Source organism: Corythoichthys intestinalis, chromosome 17 (genome assembly GCF_030265065.1).
Source record: "Corythoichthys intestinalis isolate RoL2023-P3 chromosome 17, ASM3026506v1, whole genome shotgun sequence".
NCBI classification, from domain to species: Eukaryota; Metazoa; Chordata; class Actinopteri; order Syngnathiformes; family Syngnathidae; genus Corythoichthys; species Corythoichthys intestinalis.
Window position 1 is genome coordinate 19,686,909 of NC_080411.1, and position 25,874 is coordinate 19,712,782.

A 25,874-nucleotide genomic window follows, 5' to 3' on the forward strand; every position below is an offset into this window, starting at 1 on the left:
AAACATACAGCACTATGTTGAAGCTGTAGTTCATCTTAAAGTTCTAGATGAATTCAACTGAGTTAAGGACAATTCTTCATCCCCACATTTTCACTGTGGTGGGTCAGACTGGGATGCCACAGGATATCTTCAAACAATGCTGGCTCACTGAAACAGACTGTGATTCAAAACTAATGAAAATGAACAAATATGGTGGGGGTTAACTGTACCAGTATTAAACATCATATAATCACTTTTGCTCAGTCATGAACATGGCTACTGGCAATCATCTCTAACTATCATGACACTGAACACTCAGTATTTTGACACCGCTGTCACCTTCACTTAAATGTGTGTCCACTTGCAGTGTATCACACAGGAAGTGAGGAGGCCCAGTCACGATCTAACCGCTAACAGGCATACCATTATATTCAGAGAGTAGCATTGTTGGTCAGAGTTAGATATAAGGACTTCAGCAACATGGGGGGAATAGTCGTAAGCATGTCTTCTTCAGGCAGGATATTTACCGTAAGTTAAAATCTGTGAGTGAAGGTAATTTGTGAAATTCTAAATTTAAAGTCTCAAAATTGTCGGATTTATTTAGGGTGAGTATGTACTGTATGTCTATATTTGCTTGGCTTTCATATTAAATTTTGACAGCAAATTTTCTACAGCTGTACACATGACTTGCTTTTGAATCCTCAAATCCTAAAAGTGAAGCAATCAGATTGGCTGTCGGTGAACACAAATTGGTTGGTTGAAATTCCACAGCTGGAAGACGACAGGTGGGTTAATTTGGAACAGGAAGTGTTTACATATGGTTTGACCAAATGCATAGAGGTCATTACTGTGTATTTCGAACATACTTGGCCATTAAAGAGAATTCTGACATTTTGGAACAGCTGCCAGTATTTAACTGCAGGCACCTTCACAATGAATTGCGATGTCTTCTCTCCTAAATCGTCTTTATGTTTTATTATTGAGCACACAAATCCATAAGCAAGCGTTGAGATGCTGCCTGTGTTCACATCTATTGTCGGGTCTATAATTAGCATCTACACAGAAGTACTGCCGAGTTTATAAATTGCTCTGACGATAGTTTGTGGAGACTTATTTTCCACAAACATAACGTAAAAGAAAGAGGGAAAATGGCTGAATGGATAGATGTGTGTTAAACAAGTGCTCTTTGGCATACACAAAATTCATAATCGAATGACAAAAATGCAATCAGATTTATCTTTGTGGGCCCTGCCCCTAATACAGCCAGGCTGGGAAAAGAGGCTGGGGGCGGGGAATTTACTTCTGTCGCGTAATAATTTAAGTTATGTAACCAGCACATAAAGATGCTGCATATTCCAAAGACAGCAGTCTTAGGCCATGTCCATACATAGCAGGGTATTTGGCAAATAGAAGATATTTTTCTACGGTTTGACCTATCATCCACACACACACGCAGATTTAAACCAGGGTTCGTAAAAACGACGGGCAAGGTGAAGATTTGCGAATTCTGTGTTTGTGGGTCCATCATGTGGACACTGATAACCGAAGATTTACGTCACTGGCCGCGACAAATTTTGTCCTCACGTCACACATGAGACTAATTTTTACATTTGCAGTATATTAAATAGGCGCTTTTTTGCTTCCATTTTTTTTAACAAACTCTTGCTGTGCTTATTATTGAATAATGGGTATTTTGGACAATTATTTTATTGTTCTGAATGTACTTAAAAATGAATGAAAGCGGTTGGCTGTGGAAGTTTTTTTTTTTTTTCTACACAAACGTGCAGGTGTGGACGCAATTATTTTTCCCGACGTGCTAGGGCAGAATCCTCGTTTTTAAAAAAACCCTGCTTCGTGTGGACATGGCCTTTGAGAAGCAAGAAAATACCTAACTAAGCTGAGGTCAAAGTGCATTCACTGCATACTGTAGATCTGGGGTGGATATTTGATTTTGTAGTTATCGCGATTTTGCATGTGCTTGGAGTGTGAAAGTCATAGAAATTTGCATTAGGTTGCATGTCAATGGTGGTTATCTGACATATCTCAGTGGAGAGCTTCATATCCTCTTTATGGTAAACGGACAGTATTTTGTGAGCTCTTTATAACAGTAAGGATGTAAGAACAGATAACTTCTGAATCTTAATGTCAGAATTATGATTACAATACAAGTAGCGATCAGTCTACGTCTCTTTTTGGAAAGTGAAAATGGTGACTTGTTTAAAAATAAGGCACAACCTCTTCATTTAAGTTGCTTTTAAATTGTCTAAACAGGAAAAACACTTATCAAATATGTCAGATATCTTATTTATGTTTGTGATACTCACAGACAAAATATTAAAAAAAAAAAACATGAAAAATTTAACTAAATTTTCAACATTTTTTTAATCTTAATCCTACAGTGTATTGACTAATCCGAGTAGAGATTTGTGTACGTCGCCCTCTAGGTGTGGCTGCCATTACTGGGGTGTTTACACTACACACAACTCAGTAAATGGTAATGGTAAATGGTGTTACACTTATATAGCGCTTTTCCACCTTTCAAGGCGCTCAAAGCGCTTTACACTATCTCACCATCCACCTACTGGTGACACAGCACCAGGAGCAACGTGGGGTTCAGTATCTTGCTCAAGGACACTTAGGCGTGTTCATCAGGGTGGAGAATTGAACCCACAACCTCTGGGTTTGGGGGACAACTACTCTACCACTGAGCTACGCCACCCCACAGTAGCAGGCCAGCGTCAGTCAATGTAACAGTAACATTAGCTGCTGCTGGGTGTGTGCGGCAGGTGGCACACCTCAGCAATGGAGGACGGAGTACTTCCAGTCGTTTTGTCGAAATAGTCAATAATAATCAGTTAGGAAAACATTCTACATGTGACAATGTCAACTGATTGACTGACCCAGGGTTCTCAACTCTCAATGTATGAAGAAGTCCAAGCTTACCTTGGGTTAGAATTTAAAGTCTTCCCAGTTAACCCAATTAATTCAATTACACTTGTTTTGCACAAACAGCTAATTTAGTTTATTTATGTTTTCCTTCCTTCTGTTTACATCTTGTGACCAATAGGAGAAGCGAAAAACGTCACGCTTGGATTTAGTTTTCACTCTTTTATCACAAAACAAATTTGAAAGAGCCACAGAAGGATCCCACTGTTGGTGAAAAATAAATAATGATGTCGGTAGAAGTACCAGTGCTGTGCATTAATATCTGTAATGACTAGTTAGTACTCTATGATTAGGTTGACAGTGAAGAACATAATATTCATTTTAAACATTAATCATGTACGGAACATAATTACAGACCCTAGTTACTATTTTAAAAAATCATAAAAATATAGGCTGAGAGGTTGAGCAAATTTAAATGATTGGATTTTTGATATTTTGCCCGTTTTTAGAAATGTCAGTATTTCCCATAACAGTAAATTAATATTTAAAATAATGGAACCTCAACCAGCTTCCTGAAATTGATTGACTCTAGAGCTTAAACTGTATGCTGTCTTTGTTTAAACTGAGAAAATAATCCTAATATTGCATTGAGTTGTTTAATATAGTACCAAACAATAAATGGTGACAGAGACATTGAGAGGGTAGGCATAGCTGTGGCTCCTAATGTGCTCATCAATCACCTGGATGAATCACAACCATCATAAATCACAAAGCCAAAGTGCAGATAAAAAATGCACATATTCACTCACATAACTTTAAATAAGTGCACACACACACACACACACACACACACACACACACACACACACACACACACACGATAACTCCCCACGGATGTGCTGGCATTGCTCTTATCCATAGCCCGTAGGGTATTATGGCCTCTGGGAAATCTTGGTGCAGTATATAAACAAAACATTGCTCAGTTTAACTGTGTGTTTTGGAAGCTCTGTTTAATACAACACATGCTACCAGCTGTATTCCCAGACGTTCTTGCAACATACAGTACATGTAACCATGGCTCAACGGCAAAATAAAATAAAACATGACAGGCAAGTTGATCAAACATACATTTTTGGTAGGGCAACCGTATGAAACACAATGTGGGAGCCGGCAATTCACCACATTTCTAATGGTGAATTATAGATTATAGTTTGTTTTTTTTTTTTTGTCCGCTAGTGGTAGACGAAATAGTTTAGTCAGACTGTAGCAGCCTTACAGAGTTATGACAACCTGGATGAAGACACCGAACTGATGTTGTTTGGTTGATTGCTGGAGGGCAGGAAATCCATTGAGAATGTAAAACACAGTAAACACAGAATCAAAACAATAACTAAAACGGACTGAGTATTGACTTTTAAAATTGGAAAATCTGGCCTTAACCTTTGTGAAAGGTGTTATAAATATTTCCAAAAAGCATGTTTCTTTCATGTCTACTGATATTTTAGGGCCATTTAATGAATAATTGAATAACAATTCTTGCATATGGCCCCTTTAAAGGAATAGACAGCACCTTGATCATTCGTGATCCCAGTGAAGAGAATATTATTTAATATTGTGAATAGACACAGAATTTAATGTGCAATAGTTTAGAAAACATGAATGATGGCCAATATTTCCCAGAAATGGGCAAAATAGCTGCTGTCTGACGTTTCTAAAAGGCAGCATTCTTTTGAGTCTCAGACAAAGAAAGAAAGGCCGCGACTGACTGAAGAGGTATGGAAACTATAAAGTGTGTGTGTCTATTTTCCTTTTTTTTTTTTTTTTTACCCTTTTCAAGTTCATTAGCCTTTCTGTGCTTGTTATCACGTAATGGTTGCAATCGCAAGCCATGTAATTTTTTGTGTTTAAACTAGGGCTGTCAAACGATTAAAATTTTTAATCGAGTTGATTACAGCTTAAAAATTAATTAATCGTAATTAATCGCAATTCAAACCATCTTTAAAATATGCCATATTTTTCTGTAAATTATTGTTGGAATGGAAAGATAAGACACAAGATGGATATATACATTCAACATACGGTACATAAGGACTGTATTTGTTGATTATAACAATAAATCAACAAGATGGCATTAACATTATTAACATTCTGTTAAAGCGATCCATGGATAGAAAGACTTGTAGTTCTTAAAGAAAAATGTTAGTACATGTACAAGAAAAATGTTAGTACAAGTTATAGAAATTTTATATTAAAACCCTTCTTAATATTTGGGGGGCGGGTATCGATAAGCATTTGCTTTTTCCCTTTTTCCTTTGTCTGTCATCGTCTATGATGATGATGATGACAATGACAATAAATTCATTCATTCATTCAATGTTTTCGTTTTAATAAAATTTGTCAAATTTTCAATCAAAAAATAAACTAGTAGCCCGCCATTGTTGATGTCAATAATTACTTACACAATGCTCATGGGTGCGGAAGCCTATAAAATCAGTCGCACCCAAGCGCCAGCAGAGGGCAGCAAAACTCCATAAAACAACAAGTGAGCGTTTCACTGTACTGTCATTTAAATCTGTCTGAGCGGGGCATCTGCGTTAATTGCGTCCAAAATTTTAACGTGTTTAATTTAAAAAATTAACGCCCGTTAACGCGATAATTTTGACAGCCCTAGTTTAAACAGTTTTTTATCTGTTTTAAGATGTAGAATCCAAAACGCAAAAGCTCTCAGCCCGACGCTCTCCTCTTCGATCTTCCTCGCGCACCGCTGGACAGCGGCAAAGAAAAACTCTCACGCCGCTCGTTATGTGTTTGTTCGTTTAATCCAACAAAGGTAATCCAAACGCAACAAAACAGCAAATGAGAGTATGAGGAAACGAAAAATAATCCATTTGGAAGATAAATCCAAAAACATAAAGAGAGAAATGGAGAGGTAAAGGTCAAAAACTGTTTGGGCTCTATGCTTCCTACCTCCCACCCTAGCGCCAACTCAGTCGCCCACACAGCTCTGCCGTCAGATTTATATCGTACGACGTGACGTCACAAGCCCGTCCCAGGAAACCAAACAAACAAATAACAAGCCTTTCTTATAGAACCAAAATCAATTATTTCCAACTAACATGCATATTTAACCAAACGTTATTTAGGCTTCTACATAAGACGTCTAAGAAATCTGCATTTTCGTAGATAAAATACTTTATAAAGTCTTTCATATTTTTACATTTATACTAGGTGTTGTCTTTTGCTTTAAACATTCTTTTTTCAGCTGCTGCTCCCCTGTTTCTATATCTCACATCAGAGAGACATGCAATATTCAAATACATGGACTGATTACGCACATGGATGACTACAAATAAGATCCAATGTTCATTTTCCCACTTCTCCCAAGTGAGAAGTAAACTGATCTGAATCATAATGAATTAATACTTGTATCCAGGTACTTCAGTAGAAATGGGAAATTCAAGCACCCAGCCTAACTTGTGTTTTTTTGGCTTGTCAGTTTTTTTTTTCTTAAATCTGAGGGCCGCCACTTGAATCACGTCAAGATCACAATGAGTAATTGACAAACCCTATCTTCTAACCTTGCTTGTGAGTACAAGCATTGACTAACAATTTTTAATGCTGTTTGCATATTTGTCATTTACCCTTCATTCAGTGAGCATCATTTACTTTGACTCAAGCTGTTTCCCCTTATAAAACCACTCAGAGCTGCAGTAGTAATGTTTAAAATAATATTAGGCTCGCATTTTAAAAATTGTCATTTAAGTATATATTGAACATAAATACTATGGTAGAAAACAATAAAACATTGTTTGATTGTTGATTCCTACTACAACCCACAAGTCATTTGTTTTAGTTCAGTGGTGATGGCTTTTATTTTTCAATAACGAATTGTTCCGAATTGATTGAGCTAAGGCAAATGATGGGTTAGCACGTCTGCCTCACAGTTTTGATATCAAAGGTTCAGTCCCGGGCTCTGGCCTTCCTGAGTTTGCATGTCCTCCCCATGCCTCCTTGTGTTTATCTTCAGGTACTCCAGTTTCCTCCTACATCCCAAAACCATGCATGGAGGACCGATCGAACACTCCAAATTATGCGTGTGTGCGTGAGAGTTAGTCTCGTTGCGCCATGCAATTGTCTGGTAACCAATTTAAGGCGTATCCCGCTTATTGCCCATAGTTAGCTGGGTACGCTCCAGCGCCATCACAACCCTCATGAAGATAACCAGCACGAAAGATGAAGGAATGAATGATTAAGCTCCATTATAATTATTTTGCAAGATGATTGAATCTCACAATCATACTGAAACATTTATTAATATACAGGAATTCGATGTGTGTGTGTTGTAACTAGGGATGGGAATCGAAATCCGATTCCAATTCCGAACCGGTTCCTAGTGTTTCAAGGCCTCGACATCACAATGAAAAAGCCTTAACGATCCCTTTAATGATTCCACAAACCACTCGCTCCAAAGTTTGACTACACTTCACCAGGAAAGAGGGTGAAAATGAAAGGTTACGATGGTTTAGCACGAGTATTGCAGTTGTAAACATAACAACGACAGCACCAGGGGTCGCGTTAACCGAATATTTTCTGTCGTTGACCGGTTTTTTAAAACGGTGACGGAAAAAACTGAAGTCCATCCGTCATTTTGACAGGTTGCAATTCACACCCCAGACCACAGGGTGGCGAGTGAGCATATTAATTAGCTATTGTCTCTCTTGATGCATGACGTCGTTGACCTTACTCGGAAAAATGTCAAGGCAACTGAGTGTTTGCCTGGCACGGCCAGACTGTTCTCCCTGTATTTTTCAAACACTGAGAGAAAAGTCTGGGACACAGCCTCTCGAGTAGGTACAAAATTAATCGACAAATCAGATTTGTTTATTTGCGTGACGTGTTCTTCACGAGCAACGTCACTCTTGCGCGCCGAAAGTCGTCTCTACAACAACACGGATGGCGGGAGAGCCGAGAATATGTTCCAATCCACGGTAAATTCAGTTTTAAATGAGCTAAAACACATCGACACGAGACATTGACAACAGTCTGTCTCACGCTAGCCATGTTGAATAAACTCCGTTCTCCTCGTATGTTTACTTCCGCGCGCAAGTCCCTCGTCCTGCCCTCGTCGCGTTGCTAACGGCACGTCTGCCCGTCGCTGATTGGTGCACTCCGCTGTCTGTCTGCCTCTTGTTAAGCTTGTTCGGACAGAATATTAATTAAAAATGAATGAAAACTAAATACTATTGAATATGTCATTATTATCATTTTAAAAATGTAAGTGACGGGTAAAAATAGATTATGACCGGATTTTTATGACACTGTCAGTCAAAATGACAGACAACGAAAAAGTCTAGCGCAACCTCTGGACAGCACGTAGGTTCAAACGCTCGAAAGTTTGTCTTTACCTCACGAGGAAAAATTACAACAAAGCGACTTGCAGTCATTGCAAGGTGGAGATAACTGCATCGGCAGGGAATACGACTGTACTGTCCTCACCGAGACGCTACGGCTCAGTCCTGGCTATACTGCTAGCTAAACTCCCAAATGATGATGATGCAGAAGACGTTGGTATAATTTGCAGACTTTATTCAACACTCACTTGAAGAGTGAAACAAAAGTGAAACAAATCCATTTCGTCCCCAATAACAAACAGGCTTGCATCAAGTAAATCAGCGATGATTAGCTGCTAATACAGTAATAACACAAACGATTAGCATACGTTCGCTAGCATTAGATCATTGATGAAACGACTACACAACTGGATTTAAGTGTCCGATCGCGAGTGGAAACACACAGCAACAACACAAAAGATGGTACATACAGGCATTGCCTCTGTAGATATTTTACAAACATTAACAAAGAACGTAGGCTCGAAGCAGTGGTTCCCTCTCTCACTAACTCGCTCACTTGCTTGGATGCTTTGTAGCTGCACTTCTTCTTCTTTACGTGAGCGCATTCTTCTTCGTGTGAGGAAGCGCAAGGGCGCCCCCACTTGAGCGTGAAAGCACGATAAAAACTAAAAGGCATGCATTTCAATATAATGGCAAATTATACACTTTAACACATACGCCAAAGGCAGAATAACGACCTATATGCCAATATATACCAATATTTTTTATTTCTATTAGAGAAATGTTTCAATAAAATGTTACACATTCTTGTGTATTTGCCACTTACTGCCACAGTAAACATTGAGACTTTGGGCCTCTTTTGACCTCGTTGTGAGTTTGTAAGGTTGTGACTTCTGATTAAGCAAACTCGATGACAATCAAAAAGTTTGTTCTTCTTTTTTCTCAAATTAGAATCGATAAGAGAATCGATAAAGCACCGTTAAGCAATATCGATAATGGAATCGGAATCGGAAAAATCGTATCAAATCTCATCCCTAGTTGTAACATACACACACCTCACATTAGTGTCCTTCCAAATTATTTCACAAGATATTCATTCAATACATAAGGTGATTTTTTTTTTGTTTGGTATAAGGACTTCTAATACTGACAGAAACGTTTTTTTTTTCCAGCATAGTGTCCAGCACTTTTACACACTCTTCGATCTGTGCACAAGCTTCCATATTCCCTCAGTGTAAAAATCTTTGGACTGATGTCGCAGCCAGTTGCTCACAGCGCTTTTGACTTCATTGTCACTTTCAAAGTGACAGTTTTACAGACATTATTTCGGCTGAAATATATGGCACCATACACAGTTGACCAGGTTGACATTCTCCCATCAATTTCCATAGGTTTGCACCCTTCAGCAACCCAAAACCTGATAACGAACCATTTTTCAATCCTGGCGCATGGTTCTTGGTCAGCCATCATTGTTTTTTTTAATCTGCAAAAGAAATTACTGTAATTTTTGGTCTATAAGGTGCACTTGATTAGAAGCCGCCATCCACCAAAGTTGACACGAAAACAGCATTTGTTCATAGATAGCCACACACGACTAAATACCATAGCTGTCCTCACTGTATTATGGGATATTTAAACCAAAAGATATCAACCGGTAACACTTTATTGGACAGCGACGTCATAAGACTGTCATAAAACCGTCATGCTTATGACACGACACTGTCATGAGCATTAACGAATATTTATGACAAATGTCATTTCGTGTCATCTGGCAAATTAGCTCACCTTTGAATGGATGGAGCTGGACATAAATGGATTTAGTGACAAAATTTGCTTCTGTCATAGGCATTCATTAAGGGTGTAACGGTACATGTATTTGTATTGAACCGTTTCGGTATGTGGTGCTCGGTTCGGAACGGAGGCGTACCGAACGAGTTTCTGACGTAATGTAACCCTTACTACAAAAAGGCTGTGAGTCGATCAGGTTACAGTTTCTTTGTGTAGATTATATTTACTCCGTCTTCTCTACTACAATGAGGACCAACACTGTAGGACAGTTTAATCCAGAAACGTCAATGGCGCGACAACGTGGCTGCCGCGAGAACGCAGTGAAACGCGGGCATTAAAGTCAATAGCCAATGCAGACCAGTCACAGTGTGGCGCCGTGTTACACGTCCCAGAAGCGGCTCAACACGACACACGCGAAAAGAACGGCAGAGTTTATTATTTGACGCGAGACGCGACCCTACTGCGTCAATACTACTACCAATGGCTAGGATCGGGCCGACCGGAAGTCACTCGTGCAAAAATACGGTGGATCCGGTCGATTTTCAAACTAATATGCAATCGTAACCCACTTTTTGAGTCCATCAGATCTCCTGAGTGGCAGATCGGGGCACAGTTGACAGTTGTCTTCGTTGATTTACTGCTGTCTTCTCTGCTATAATAATAACCAACACGGCCCCGTGTTCAATACAAAACCCTCCTACCACAACAAAACAAGTAGGAACTAATATTCACATAGGAACAAAAGTTATACAACATAAAATATACAATATAAATGAATACTACATCACATCTGTAAGATATAAACACATAATAAAATAAATGATAGCCCATTTTAATAAAATAAATTGAAATGAGCTAAAACACCTGTAATTAAATACTAAGAATAATATACAGATCCTGCTTACACATTAAATGTATTAATTTCTGTGTGGCGCTTTAACTTGGGAAAATCCACCAATAAAGCTTTTGAAAGCCGTTCAAAAAAAAAAAAAAAAAAAAAAAAAGATTCATTGAGGCATTTCATTTGTAAAATTCATGTTAAAATCTTTGTCATTGGGATTGCTTTTCTCTTTAGCACAGGACTTCTTTTTTCTTTTTTCTTTCAGAAAGAAAGCTGATCAATACGCGGGGTCTGAAAGGCAAATTGTTGTTTGATTATCTTTAAATACCCGCTACTTTTTGAGCAGAATTCTAGCTTTGTATAGGCTAATGTTTCTAGCACAAAGGTGTGTAATAAACAACTAGTCCATTTAACTTTTGCATTTTGTTTTTTTAATGTACCGAAAATGAACCGAACCGTTACCTCAAAACCGAGGTACGTACCGAACCGAGATTTTTGTGTGCCGTTACACCCCTAGCATTCATTAATGCTAATGACAATGTCATGTCAGAATTATAACAGGATTATGACGCCGCTGTCAAATAAAGTGTTACCTATTAACCTAAATAAATCAACATATAAGCCACACTGGGCTATAAGCCGCAGGATTCAAAAGGAGGGAAAAAGTAGTGCTTATAGTCCGAAAAACAAGAAGTAAAACTGAAAAATAATAACAAAGTAAGCTTATCTGTATTAGAAGTCCTTATACCAAAAAACATATCTTATTTATTGAATGACCCTCGTAGCAGTGGTATTTATCAGTACCGGTGGTTATAGACTGTTATCCAAGTGGGGGGGAGGGACACGTTTTTCATTAGCACTCCTGCTTTTATCAATAATTTTTACTGAGTTAATGAAATTGGAAAGGCACTGGAAATAAGATTTCCCTTTCCTACAATTTTCTTAAATGTCACCGTGGTCTCATTGCATTTATGGTACACTGCAATAGTCGTTGTTTATGCTTTATGCAAAGATCACAAAATGCCACTTATATCAGACACATTAAATAGATTTCAAGAAAAAAAATATTATGAAATAGATAACTACGTTAATACTTTGAGAGCAGCATCTCCCCATGAGTAATTTTAGTTTTTGCAATGAACTGTAGATTTTTTTTTCCCAATCATTAAATGTAACAATTAAGTTTAACTAAACTTTAGGTGAATTTTAAATACAGTTGAGCATTGCAATCATATTAGAATCGCTAAAGTAGGAAACATTATTTTTTGTATAGCATGTTAAGTGTAAGGAGGTTTGAACCTAAATAGTGGAACAGGAGCCAGATAGGCAAATGCAACAACTGTTTATTAAAAAGTCCAAGGTGCGCAAGCAAGTTGGCAGGTAATGAGAGATTCACTGACACGGCATGGCTTGACTTGCAAATGGTGGAGAGTCCAGTGTAGTGCTGAAGTCAATCTTGCAATGCATACGAGTTCTGAAGGGACTTACTATATATGCATGAGAAATGCACTCTATTCATGTACTGACATTAGTCATGGCTGAACATTGTCATGAATATGTTCTGTTGCATTCTTGCTGTTGACATTTTGTCCTTTTCACTTTAAAATCTTTAAGTTGACTTAACTGAAATCAAATGGTACAAGTAGTATGCAATCCAAACTTAGGTTTTTAAAACTCCATTTTTTTTAAGGTTAATAAACTTAAACATTTTGAGAATAGTTATTGCTTTAATCTTTTTTAGTTCCAGTAATTTATCAGGTATTACAGAATACAGTGGATTCTCCGAAAGGGGTGCTCACTATTTTTTGCTTCAGATCTACTTTTCCAGGTGACAACCTCCCACGAGCTACCATGATAGCAGTGGTGCCGAGAAATTTCAGCAGCAAAGTATGTTGCGAGAAATGACCAAGTTAAAATGATCTACACATTTATTTATTGAGAAATATATTGAAGATTCTTACAATTCTTATGAAAAAAAGTTTAGAAACACCCCATTCAATACAACACAAATGAAGGTCTCAACGCCATTGATAAAGCAATAAATTCCGCTAATTAATCCTGAAAAGGCATACCTGTGAAGTCAAAAACCATTTAAGGTGACTCCCTCTTGAAACTCATCAAGAGAATGGCAAGAGTGTGCAAAAAAGTAATCAGGGCAAAGGGTGGCTGCTTTGAAGATACTACAATATTACACGTTTTTAGTTATTTCACCTTTTTTTTGCTAAGTACATAACTACACATGTTCATAGTTTTATTACCTTCAGTGAAAATGAAAAGAAAACCGAGGGAATCTGACCTTTTAGGCAGACTGCCGAAATCGCGCCATCCGAACCGCCGACCCGTGCTGGCGCAGCTCGAGGCCAAAATGCCAAACTCCGTGCGTTCACGTTAGTCTTAACTCTTTGTACTGAATGCATTTTGAAAGGTTTAAAAAAGAATCACCGAAAACAAGTTGACAATTTATTCAGGTCGACAGTGATCAAACAGCAAGGCGAAACAGAAACAGACTCAGGCAAGGAGGCAAGGTCACCCTATCAAACGTCAACAAAAGGTTTCTGCGAAAAATGACCACGATTAGTTAAACATTCAGTCTTTTGAAGGCTCTCCCGGGGTAGGCTGTGGGCAAAAGAAGAGTGTGTTTAGGATAATCTTTTATCGCAGTTTGGGCTGCTTAGTTTAACTCAGCTGGGAGGTTGGGCCTGCCTTGACGTCTGAGAGGCGCCGCGCCATCAAACTTAGTTCTTCTTGTTCTCAGGTGTTGCTTTGGTACGCCAGGGTGTCTTGGCCCAACTGAAAAGATGACGACGGCGTCTTTTCCTTTGCTTATCAGGCGAAGGCTGATATGGAATGTACTGATGACTCGCTGGCCTCCTGCTTTGTGAGGAGTGTGTCTGTGTATCATAACTTATAATATTAAACTATGGTTTAATGTCTTTTTATTATACCTAGTGTGTTAGAATTAGGGCTTCAGCTATCGATTATTTTAGTAGTTGATTAATCGATGAACTAGTTAGTTCGAATACTCGAGCAATCGGATAAGGAACATGAAAATTTCAAATACCTGAGCTGAGCCTCAAACGGTATAAAAAGAGATAAATAAGGATATATGTACAACAAAAGAACAATTGGCTAACTTACATAGCCAAAGTCCGCTAGCTTAAATGCTATTACATTTGCTAACGTTTTTTTTTTTTCCACAATGCTCTTAACAAATGGTCCAGAAACACATTCCCACAAAAAACGGCTAAATATACCTATAAGCTAAATTAGGAATGCATTAAAAAACATTAGCTCAACAAAAACTTAGCTTATGTTGGTCTTAACATGGAGAAGCTGGATTCAACCATGTGAAATGAGGCAGACTAGAGGGCGGTGTATCCACCCAAATCAGTACTAAATTCAAACACTTTCAAAATAAACCATCAAAACGCCATTTTAATTAAATGAATACTCGAAGCAGCAAAATTGAATTTGAATCATTTTTTCTAATCGAATAATCGAGTAATCGATTAATCGTTACAACACTAGTTAGAATAATGCAAACAGTTAGATGGTACACAAGAAAGCCTTCCCGTCTCATCAGACCATAGGACATGGTTCCAGTAATCCATGTGCTTTGTTGACATGTCTTCAGCAAACTGTTTGCGGGCTTTCTTGTGTACCGTCTTCAGAAGAGGCTTCCTCCTGGGGTGACAGCCATGCACACCAATTTCATGTAGAGTGCGGCATATGGTCTGAGCACTAACAGGCTGACCCCCCACCTCTTCAATCTCTGCAGCAATGCTGACAGCACTCCTGTACCGAGTCATATGAGATTTTGGAGGGAAAATGACAAGCATTACTCAGTTTGGACATTTAGGGATGTATGTTTTTTTCTACGCGGTGTACTTACTTTTGTTGCCAGGGGTTTATATATTAATGGCTATATTTAGAGGGGAAAATAAAGTAACTATTATATAAGCCGCACACAGACTACTATTCATTTTGTCAAAGTGTCATTTTGTCTGTGTTGTCCCATGAAAAGATGGACTTAAATATCTGCAGAAATGTGAGGGATGTACTCACTTTTGTGATACACTGTAATACTGTAGGGAGAGCCTCGTATCTCTGTATACAGGCTCGACAATTCACATCGCAATGTAGGCCTGAACGATATTGGAAAAAACTATTGCTGCGATTTTTTGGGGGTTTGCGATATATTGCGATATTATATTGCGCTATTAAAAAATATATATTTATATACTGTATATATATATATATATATATATATATTTTTTTTTTTTTTCAAGAAATTTTTACTAGATAACTTGAATAGCTGTTTGGAAAGACTTTGAATGACTCATCATGACCACAGTGTACAGTAGGCCTGAACGATATTGGAAAAAACTATTGTTGCGATTTTTTTTAGGTGTGCAATATATTGCGATATTATATTGCGATAGTAAAAAAAAAAAAAAAAAAAAAAAAAAAAAAAAAAAATTTTAAGAAATATTCACTAGATGACTTGAATAGCTGTTTGGAAATACTTTGCATGACACACCGTGACCACAGTGTATTCATATAATACCGTTTCATTTGTGAATGATTAAGATTGCTGTATTATTATGAAGGGATCCAGGAAGCCATGTCTGCACAAAATAGATAATTTCTTGAACACAATATTTGACACTTCAACAGCAGCAAATACATTAAATGACAAATAAAAGAGCAGGTGCATTCGTCCCCTGAGTTTTTGACAAAATATAACAATAAATAACAACTTCGGTAAAATAACAACAAAGTTGTAAACATATTTGAACAAAAATATTAAATATGACAAATAAGAGTTGTTCACAAACTATAACAATAAATAAGAACCTCAGTAAAACAATAAAGTTGTCAACATATTTGAACTTAAATATTAAATCTATCAAATAAAAGTGCAAGTGCATTAGTCCCGAGTTGTTTACACAAAATATAACAATATAGAACTGCAAAACTGCAACAAAGTTGTAAAAATATTTTAAAAATATTAAGTATCAAAACTTTATGTGCAGCTGTACTATAGTTATTTGAAAAATACGATTTACAGTTAATTTAAATATAAAAGAAACAGAAACTCAATTGAACTTGTAAATAATTGAACTGAATAACAGCAAATAACTGATGAATAACAGAACCATTTTAACTCCCAAATTTATGTATTTGTCTGCATATCGTCCACCTTCCTTGCTCAGCATTTCTCAACTGGGTCTCATAGGTTTTTGGCCAAGACTACTAGTTTATCCACCATTGCAGGCTTGAGACAACAACGTTGGCACGTAACAATGTTCCCACCTGTACTAAAAAGCCTCTGATGGGAAGCTCGTAGCAGGAATGCATAGATACCTGCGTTTTAAATGGTCCCACATGTTCGACGGATTACTTCTTGTTGAGGCAACCATGGCGAGGCACTGTCAACAGGGCTGTTTTTTGTTCCTTATATTCTTGTCGATAGCCAAAATACTTCCAAAACTCCTTTTGGAGACAGTCTTCCCTATTCAACGTGCTGCTTGATTGCTTGCTTTCACTTTGAAAACGGCCCCTCCTCCCTCCGCTCTGCTGTTCGGCCCCTCCTCCCTCCACTCCGCTCTAGCAGGGGAGGGGGAGGAGCCGATGACTGCGAGCTGGAGAGAATGAGAGACTGTTCACTCTCCTTCTCGCTCCTTGCTCAAAACAAACGTTTGTGGATTTAAAAAAATGAAATGAAAAAACTATCGCACGTCCTTGCGATGGGACTATTGCGCATGCGCACATCGCGATGGCGATGTTTAAACGATATATCGTTCAGGCCTAGTGTACAGTATTTCATCGTTTTTCGCACTTAATAGGGACCAGAACCCGCCGCGATAAGTGAAAAACCGCGAAGTAGCGCATACCCCCAGCCCCCATTTTTGTGTGTGTGTGTGTGTGTGTGAGTGTGTGTGTGTGCTCAATGTATTTATTCAGATCTAGCACTGGAAAGAGATACATATAAGACATGTTTTTTCTCACTTTTTTCCCCCCAAAGTATGATTTTTAAAAATGTATATACAGTATATATATATATATATATATATATATATATATATATATATATATATATATATATATATAAAAGGGCTGTCAAAATTATCGCGTTAACGGGCGTTAATTTTTTTTTTTTTTTTTTTTATTAATCACGTTAAAATGTTTGACGCAATTAACGCAGATGACCCGCTCAGACAAATTTAAATGACAGTCCAGTGAAACGCTCACTTGTTAGTTGTGTTTTATGGAGTTTTGCCGCCCTCTGCTGGCGCTTGGGTGCGACTGATTTTATAGGCTTCAGCACCCATGAGCATTGTGTAAGTAATTATTGACATCAACAATGGCGGGCTACTAGTTTATTTTTTGATTGAAAATTTTACAAATTTTATTAAAACGAAAACATTAAGAGGGGTTTTAATATAAAATTTTCTATAACGTGTACTAATATTTTTCTTTTAAGAACTACAAGTCTTTCTATCCATGGATCACTAACAGAATGTTAATAATGTTAATGCCATCTTGTTGATTTATTGTTATAATAAACAAATACAGTCCTTATGTACCGTATGTTGAATGTATATATCCATCTTGTGTCTTTCCATTCCAACAATAATTTACAGAAAAATATGGCATATTTTATAGATGGTTTGAATTGCGATTAATTGCGATTAATTACGATTAATTTTTAAGCTGTAATTAACTCGATTAAAAATTTTAATAGTTTGACAGCCCTAATATATATATATATATATATATATATATATATATATATATATATATATATATATATATATTTTTTTTTTTTTTAAATAAATATTTTTTAAGCACTTCAAATGTAATAATTATGATCAGTTTTAAACATAACTGTCCCACTGAATCATTTTTAAACAAGAATAAAGTGCTGTAGTAGAAAAATGCTTGGCTTTATTAAATGCTTCTATTTACCTAACGTGGCTGTGACTCTTGGAGTGACATGTAGAAATTACAAACTCCTCATAATCTATTATGGCGTTTATTTTATATGTCTCGAACGTCTCCACATTCTACCCCCACAGACACACGTATTCATTCCAGCCCGCGCTTCCTTGCAGAAACTGTTTAACAAGTTAAACGACGATTGACAGATTCCTGCCGTGTGATGTCGGCTTCTTTGGCCAGATCAAAGCCATCGTTAACTTTAATAAGCAAGTGCCGCAGTGACTGAGAGCTGGGAAATGGGGTGAGAGAGGCTGTGCGAGCGAATGAAACAGAACAAAGGTTTGGGGATTGAAAAAAAAAAAAAAAAAAAAAAAAACTATTGCATGTTCTTGCGATGGGACTATCGCGCATGCGCACATCGCGATGGCGATGTTTAAACGATATATCGTTCAGGCTTATCGCAGCGTGTCAATTTAGGACTTTGACAACATTCAGGGCCAAATAGGTTTTAATGCAGATATAAATTCATCAATAGATCTCATCTTAAATTACAGCATAATCCTCTTTTACAGGGTATTCAGCTTCATCCTTTGTGGTCAAGCATGTGTTTGAGAATTTTTCAAACATTTAACATTTAATGATTAAATCACCCCATTATAAAATGTCATAAAAGATCACTCATCTCTACATGTTGCCCCTAGCAAAACACAAATTTGCATGACACTATTTTAGACTCACTCAGGATTTCATATTTGAGTGAACACTGCAAATATAATGTAGTTTCCCTGTTTTGCAACTACTGAGGGAATCCGAAGTGCGGCTGCACATACCTAGTCATCACTGAGTAAATAAGGTGTTGATCCTGGTGTTTTAAAAATAGTGTCATTTGAAATCAGCAGGATCTCTGCCAGCATCTTTGTCTTTGTCCAACAACTCAAAGCCAAGACTGGGGAAAGAATGTCAAATGAACTGTCAGCGGGATACCAGTGTCTCCAAGAGACTCAAATGTTTATCTATGTATCTTGTCATCTTATTGGCTAATCTCTGGACATTATATTAGTTTTTAAATGTCTTTGTGTGCTGCAAGGAAATATGTGGATGACATGGCCTGACAACATGCTTAATGATATAATCAATTATATTGATGATTAACCAACTGCCACCAAGCATTTGCCTAACTAAAGAGTTCATGTCAGTCTGGCTTGGATTGTTTCCCCTGGAATCTTGCCAGTTTGGAATCTGAACTCTGCTAAATACCAAAGTTGAGTGAAATACATCATCTACTTATGGGAAGATTGCAAAAGTCAAGCTAATCTCCAGTGACAGATAAGAAAATGTCTATAATACTGGGCAGCCTTTCAAGTCGTCAGTGATGTGAGCGTTTTATTCTAGGCAGCAGACTGATTAGATCTAAAGGGGGCCAGAAAAATATGAATATTTTATATTAGTTTTTAACTATTATATCTGCTATTATATTTGCGTAATGATTGAGGGTGACCAATCATCACCAAAATTAATATTAAAAATACACTGGCAAAAGTATTTTCTCGCTTCCCTTGACTCACTTTTGAATTTAACTGACACTCCATTCCTAATCTATAGGTTTTAGTGTGCTTCAGGTATTCTAGAAAGGCTTTCTAGAAGGTTTACAGTGCTGACAAAAAAAGTATTGGCACCCCTGCAATTCTGTCAGATAATGCTCAATTTCTCCCAGAAAATGATTGCAATTACAAATGCTTTGATAGTAATATTTTCATTTATTTTGCTTGCAATGAAAAAACACAAAAGAAAAAACTAAAAACTAAAAAACTAAATTATTCTACACAAAACTCCAAAAATAGCCTGGACAAAAGTATTGGTAAAAATCATTTGATGCTTCTCTAATTTGTGTAATTCACAGCACCGAATATGTATCTGTGGCACATAACAGGTGGTGGCAATAACTAAATCACTCTTGCAGCCTATTAAAATGGATTAAAGTTGACTCAACCTCTGTCCTGTGCCCTTGTGTGTACCACATTGAGTATGGAGAAAAGAAAGAAGACCAAAGAACTGCCTATGGACTTGAAAAGCAAAATTGTGAGGAAGCATGGGCAATAGCAAGGCTATAAGTCAATCTCCAAAGAGCTGAATGTTCTTGTGTCTACCGTGCGCAGTGTCATCAATAGGTGTAAAGCCCATGGCACTGTGGCTCACCTCCCTAGATGTGGACGGAAAAGAAAAATTGACGAGAGATTTCAACGAAAGATTGTGCGGATGGTGGATAAAGAACCTCGACTAACATCCAAACAAGTTCAAGCTGTCCTGCAGACCGAGGGTACAACAGTGTCAACGGATGGTGGATAAAGAACCTCGACTAACATCCAAACAAGTTCAAGCTGTCCTGCAGTCCGAGGGTACAACAGTGTCAACCCCCAGTATTCGTCGACCTCTGAATGAAAAGGGACTCTGGTTAGGATACCCAGGAAGACCCCATTTCTGACCCAAAAACAAAAAAATGCCAGGTTGGAGTTTGCCGAAACTTACCTGAGAAAGCCAAAAACGTTTGGGAAGAATGTTAGAGCTTTTTGGTAAAAGGCATCAACATAGTGTTTACAGGGAAAAAAACGAGGCCTTCAAAGAAAAGAACACAGTCCCAACAGTCAAACATGGCGGAGGTTCCCTGATTTTTTGGGGTTGCTTTGCTTCCTCTGGCACTGGTCTGATTGACCATTTGCATGGCATTATGATGTCTGAAGACGACCAACAAATTTTGCAGCATATTGTAGGGCTCAGTGAGAGAAAGTTGGGTCTCCCTCGAAGGTCATGGATCTTCCAGAAGGACAATGACCCAAAACAAACTTCAAAAAGCACTAGAAAATGGTTTGAGAGAAAGCACTGGAAACTTCTAAAGTGGCCAACAATGAGTCCAGACCTGAATCCCAACACATGTGGAGAGATCTGAAAATGGCAGATTGGACAAGGCACCCTTCGAATCTAGAGCAGTTGGCCAAACAGGAATGGTATAAAATTCCAGCAGAGCATTTTAAGAAACTTACCGATGGATACCGGATGCGGCTGATAGCAGTTATTTTGTCGAAAGGTTGTGCTACCAAGTATTAGGCTGAGGGTGCCCATTTTTTAGCGTTTCGTGTAAAATAATATATATATATATTTTTTTAATTCTCTTTTGTGTTTTTTAATTACAAGCAAAATAAATAAAGCTATTACAACCAAAGCATTTGTAATTGCAATCATTTTCTGGGATAAATTGAGCATTATCTGACAGAATTGCAGGGGTGCTAATACTTTTGGCCAGCACTGTTGGTGTGTGTTTATGTGACATGTTTGACCATCCTTTACAAAGCAATTTGGGAGGTTATCCACTCTGATGTTCGATGAGAACGCCTTGCTTTCAGTTTCTGATGGAATTAATACAAAAGGTCACAGGTTAAGGTCAAGATCCAACAAGCCAGTTAAATTAAACCACAAACATTTATAATCCATGTTTTTACAGACCTTGCATAGAGCACAGTGCGCAGTCCTGTTGGAACAAAAATGGGCTATTATCAAACCGTTCTCATAAACTTGCAGAAGAATGGAATTGTTCAAAATGTTGAGGCAATTCTTTTTATTCGGCCAATATTTTTGGATAGTTCAATGCTTTAATAAATCCTGACCTCAACCGATTAGAGCCTTTTCGGAAGATTTAGACCAGGGGTCCCCAAACTATGGCCCGCCTCCACATTTGGTCTGGCCCCTGAACAATTTTTTTCCCCTTTTTTTTTTAAACTTGTGTTATTTATTTCCTGGCTTTTTCTGTGAAGAACCCAGAGAGGGTTATTTGGTTATTATCTATTTAATTAATAGTGTTATTATTATATTATATTATATTATATTATTATTAAAGATGCCGATCGAACGGGGCCGATCACGTCATTTTTAAAGTATCGGAATCGGCAAAAAAATATCGGACATGCCTTTTTAATATATATTTATTTTTTAATTAAATCGTTTTCCAATTGTATTTAACGTTACAGACAAAATGTCTTACACTCATCCAGAGTCTTTAGTTTGGGCTTAAAGTAGGGCTATCAAATTTATCGCGTTAACGGCGGTAATGAATTTTTTTCAATTAATCACGTTAAAATATATAATGCAATTAACGCATGCGCTGCACGACCCACTCACGCATTGTTGCGTTCAATCTATAATGGCGCCGTTTTACCTATATATAGAGCTAAAAGGCAGCGTAAAATGAGTAGAGTGAATTTTGGCAGTCTTTGGAACCTTTTTTTAATTGGCTAAAGGATTACAATCCCTCTCTCAGCATTAAGAAATATCGTGGGAAGCAATGCGGGGAGGAAAGGTAGTAGTTGATCTTTTTCTTAACACCCTATGTTATTTCCCAACACAGAGAAGATATATCAATTGGTGCCACTACGCACAGTCATGGTTGCACTTCCCATTGTGCATTTGGGCAGAACAGTTAAATGGCTACAGTATCATTTAGTGAAAGCTCAACAAATACACTAGATGGCAATATTTAGTCACAATATACAAAGTCACATTCATCCTTTAAGAATTACAAGTCTTTCTATCCGTGGATCCCTCTCACAGAAAGAATGTTAATAATGTAAATGCAATTTTGAGGATTTATTGTCATAATAAACATATATAGTACTTATGTACTGTATGTTGAATGTATATATTCGTCCGAGTTTTATTCATTTTTTCCTAATGCATTGCCAAAATGTATATGATCAGGAAAAATTATCGGGAATGATTGGAATTGAATTGGGAGTGGAAAAAAAGCAATCGGATCGGGAAATATCGGGATCAGCAGATACTCAAACTTAAACGATCGGGATCGGATCGGGAGCAAAAAAACATGATTGGAACAACCCTAATTATTATTATTTCATTTACTTTTGTTCCGTGAAGAATCCAGAAAGGGTTATTTGATTGTGGCTGCCTGAAAAACAATAAATTTTTACATTTAGGCACTCCTGCAATCGTCACACTTTTTCTGTTACAAATTGACCCGGGCCCCTCATCAGAGAAGGGAAAAGTTATGTGGCTCTCACAGGAAAATGTTTGGGGACCCCTGATTTAGACCATGCCATCCAAGTCAGTGTTTGACTTCACAAATGCAGTTCTGAATGAATGGTCAAAAGTTCCTATAAACATAATCCTCCTAATCCATGTGAAAATCCTTCCTATTAGAGTTGAAAATGTTACAGCTGCAAAAGGTAGACAAATGTCATTTGCAAACCTACGGATTATGAATGGAACGTCTCTCAAATGCAGAAATGAGTCACGGCCTGTGAGCAAATACTTTTGCAATACAGTGTACTTGTGCTCACTACAACATATGTAAACATCAGAAGTCCTTTTAGTCTAAATGCTATGTCTTGATGTCTAATTTGTCATGTGATTCACACCCCACATTTTACTAACCACGCTTGTCTTCCTTTGCTTTCACAAAACTTGTAAGAAATTGCCACTCACTGCAATTACCTGTGCTCTTTTCCAATCTACATTTGAAATGGCAAATAACAGTTTTAAGATGTTTCTAACATAGTATTTTCATGTGTTTTCTTGCAGAATGAGTATACATGTCGACGTCCCCTGCCTGGTGCGTGGCTCAGTGAGTTGCCCACCATCCATTAAAAGAAACTGCTATGGAGCATGCTGGGAACCACATAGTGATTCAACATACAGAATTTACCGTAATTAGAGAAGATACAGACATTAGGGTTATAATGAAATTATTCACACAAAAAAAATTCTGGAACTTGCTGGAAAAAACTGTTGTAAGAAAAAAAAAGCTCATGATACACCTCATGATCTCCCTTTATTAATAAATACTGGTACTAAAGGCCCATCTTAACTACTTGGAAATGACTGATCTCAACCATGTTTGTTTTTTGTCTCTATGAGGACAACTCTGGTTTTGAGGATCAAGACTGTACATATGCAAGATTGCTTTTTAAACGTTGCTGTGCTTTAACTCCTTTACTGATAGAGCGACAGTACAATATGTGTTATAAAGATGGATTTTGATTGAAGGACGTATTGTCTTGGACTACGAGACTTTCTCAATGAAAAGACTATATGCTTGGCTGGTGTATGCAGTATGTGCCTCACAGGATCTGTTTTTGCACCCGTTGTTTTACATGAATCAAATTGCTGGTGGTCCGAAGAAGAAAAAATGTAAAAAAAAAACAAGAGCTTAGACTATCCCAAGCCAATGACTTTTGTTGTTGTGCAGTTGTAATTTATTTTATTTTTAAGTTTTACATTTTATTTTAAATGTGGTTTCTAATGGCAATCGGACCCTGTCTATCAGGTTTGATTTAACCGAAGAAAATGCAATCAAAGGTGAAAGAATTGGGTGGGGGGGCGCTTATGATTAATTGTACTTTTCTAAGAGTATGATGTTATTAATGATGTACTTTAATACTATCTGTTTCTACCATTTCTAACCTTAAACATCACATGCACTGCTTTTGCTGTCAACTCTCCTGACCATGTCTTTATCCCTCCTCGAAACAACTTCAAAATCTCAAAGCAATCAGTTTTCATGAACACGTTTTATGCCTTTGAAATCATAAAAAAGAAGAACATGGACATGAATCATTCTTAATGTGATGTGTAAAGTAGAAATAATTGTTTTGTCATCTCACTTTTGCACCTCATTTTATTTTTCAGGCACCATTAGTGATGTGAACTTAAGATGAGAATGGGAGTTTAGTTTGATTAACTTGCTGTTCTGTTCCATTATGAATGCTATTCTATTATAAAAGTTTTCTCATAAGAATTTAGTCAGATTCGGCACAAAGATAGCAAACATCTTCTTTGGGCTCCTCGTTGTTTTCGTGGCCTATCCCCTAAATTATTATTTTCCATAAGCTGTGGTAAAAAGCAGACTATTGCCACCACATTTTTAAATATTGAATGTCATTGTATAGACAAGAATGAAGCATCTTCGTTCCCTTTGAAGAAGGAAAACAACATCTACTCAATACTTGTATATTACTGACAATCATGTGCTCTCCTTGTCAAAAATAACTGTCCTGTCTCCTTTGTCTCCAATTGGACCCATACTTACTTGAGATTTGAAAGTTAACTGGTGTCATTTCTCAAAACTAAGCACAATAAATTCCCAATTGTGAATTTTTTAGTCAGGACTCGATTTGAGGAAAGGGCAGGACGACAGTGGCCGTTTCTCAGTACCAATTATGGCAATTTTAAATGTTATTTATAAAGATTACGAAAAATTGGGTGGGGGTGACATTCCAAACTAAAGTCTTGGATACTAACCTCCCAAACACAATTTCTAGACCGATGTATCCCCGATAATACCGTATCGGCCCGAATATAAAACAGTGTTTTTTGCATTTAAATAAGACTGAAAAAGTGGGGGTTGTCTTATATTCTCCGTCTAGACATTATGCCCATTCACGACGCTAGATGCGCCAGGTATCATTGAAGCGATGTTCTGTCATGACTAGGGATGGGAATCGAAATCCGATTCCAATTCGGAACCGGTTCCGAGTGTTTCGAGGCCTCGACATCACAATGAAAAAGCCTTAACGATCCCTTTAACGATTCCTAAAGACGCGTATTGCGTCGTGACGTGTCTTGTTGTCCAGACGCATCAAACTAGCATGGCGCCAAGAACCACCTCCAAAGTTGGACTACACTTCACCAGGAGAGAGAGTGAAAATGAAAGGTTACGACGGGTAAGCACGAGCATTGCAGCCATAAACATAACAACGACAGCACGTAGGTTCAAACGCTCGAAAGTGTGTCTTCACTTCACGAGGAAAAATTACAACAAAGCGACTTGCAGTCATTGCAAGGTGGAGATAACTGCATCGGGAGGAATAGACTGCACTGTCCTCATCGAGACAGCTATACAGCTAGCTAAACTCCGAAATGACGATACAGAAGACGTTGGTATAATTTGCTGACTTTATTCAACCATCACCTGAAGAGTGAAACTAAAAATAGAAATGAAACAAATCAATTTCGTCCCCAATAACAAACAGGTTTGCATCAACGTAAATCAGCGATGATTAGCTGCTAATAACAGTATG

General features: G+C 37.5%; 1 protein-coding gene across 4 annotated transcripts in view; it reads left to right on the forward strand.

The window, feature by feature from the left end:
- The window catches only part of lrrtm4l1 (leucine rich repeat transmembrane neuronal 4 like 1), a 264,599-nt gene extending 239,322 nt beyond the window's left edge, over positions 1 to 25,277 (forward strand). For all 4 annotated transcript variants that reach the window (XR_009061057.1, XM_057818276.1, XM_057818277.1 and 1 more), the window contains exon 3: positions 23,377 to 25,277. Coding sequence is in view for 3 of the 4 variants with exons in the window: in XM_057818276.1 (XP_057674259.1) it covers positions 23,377 to 23,442 (66 nt within the window). In the remaining variant the exon portion in view is untranslated. The remainder of the gene's footprint in view (positions 1 to 23,376) is intronic.
- The last annotated feature ends 597 nt before the right edge of the window (positions 25,278 to 25,874 follow it).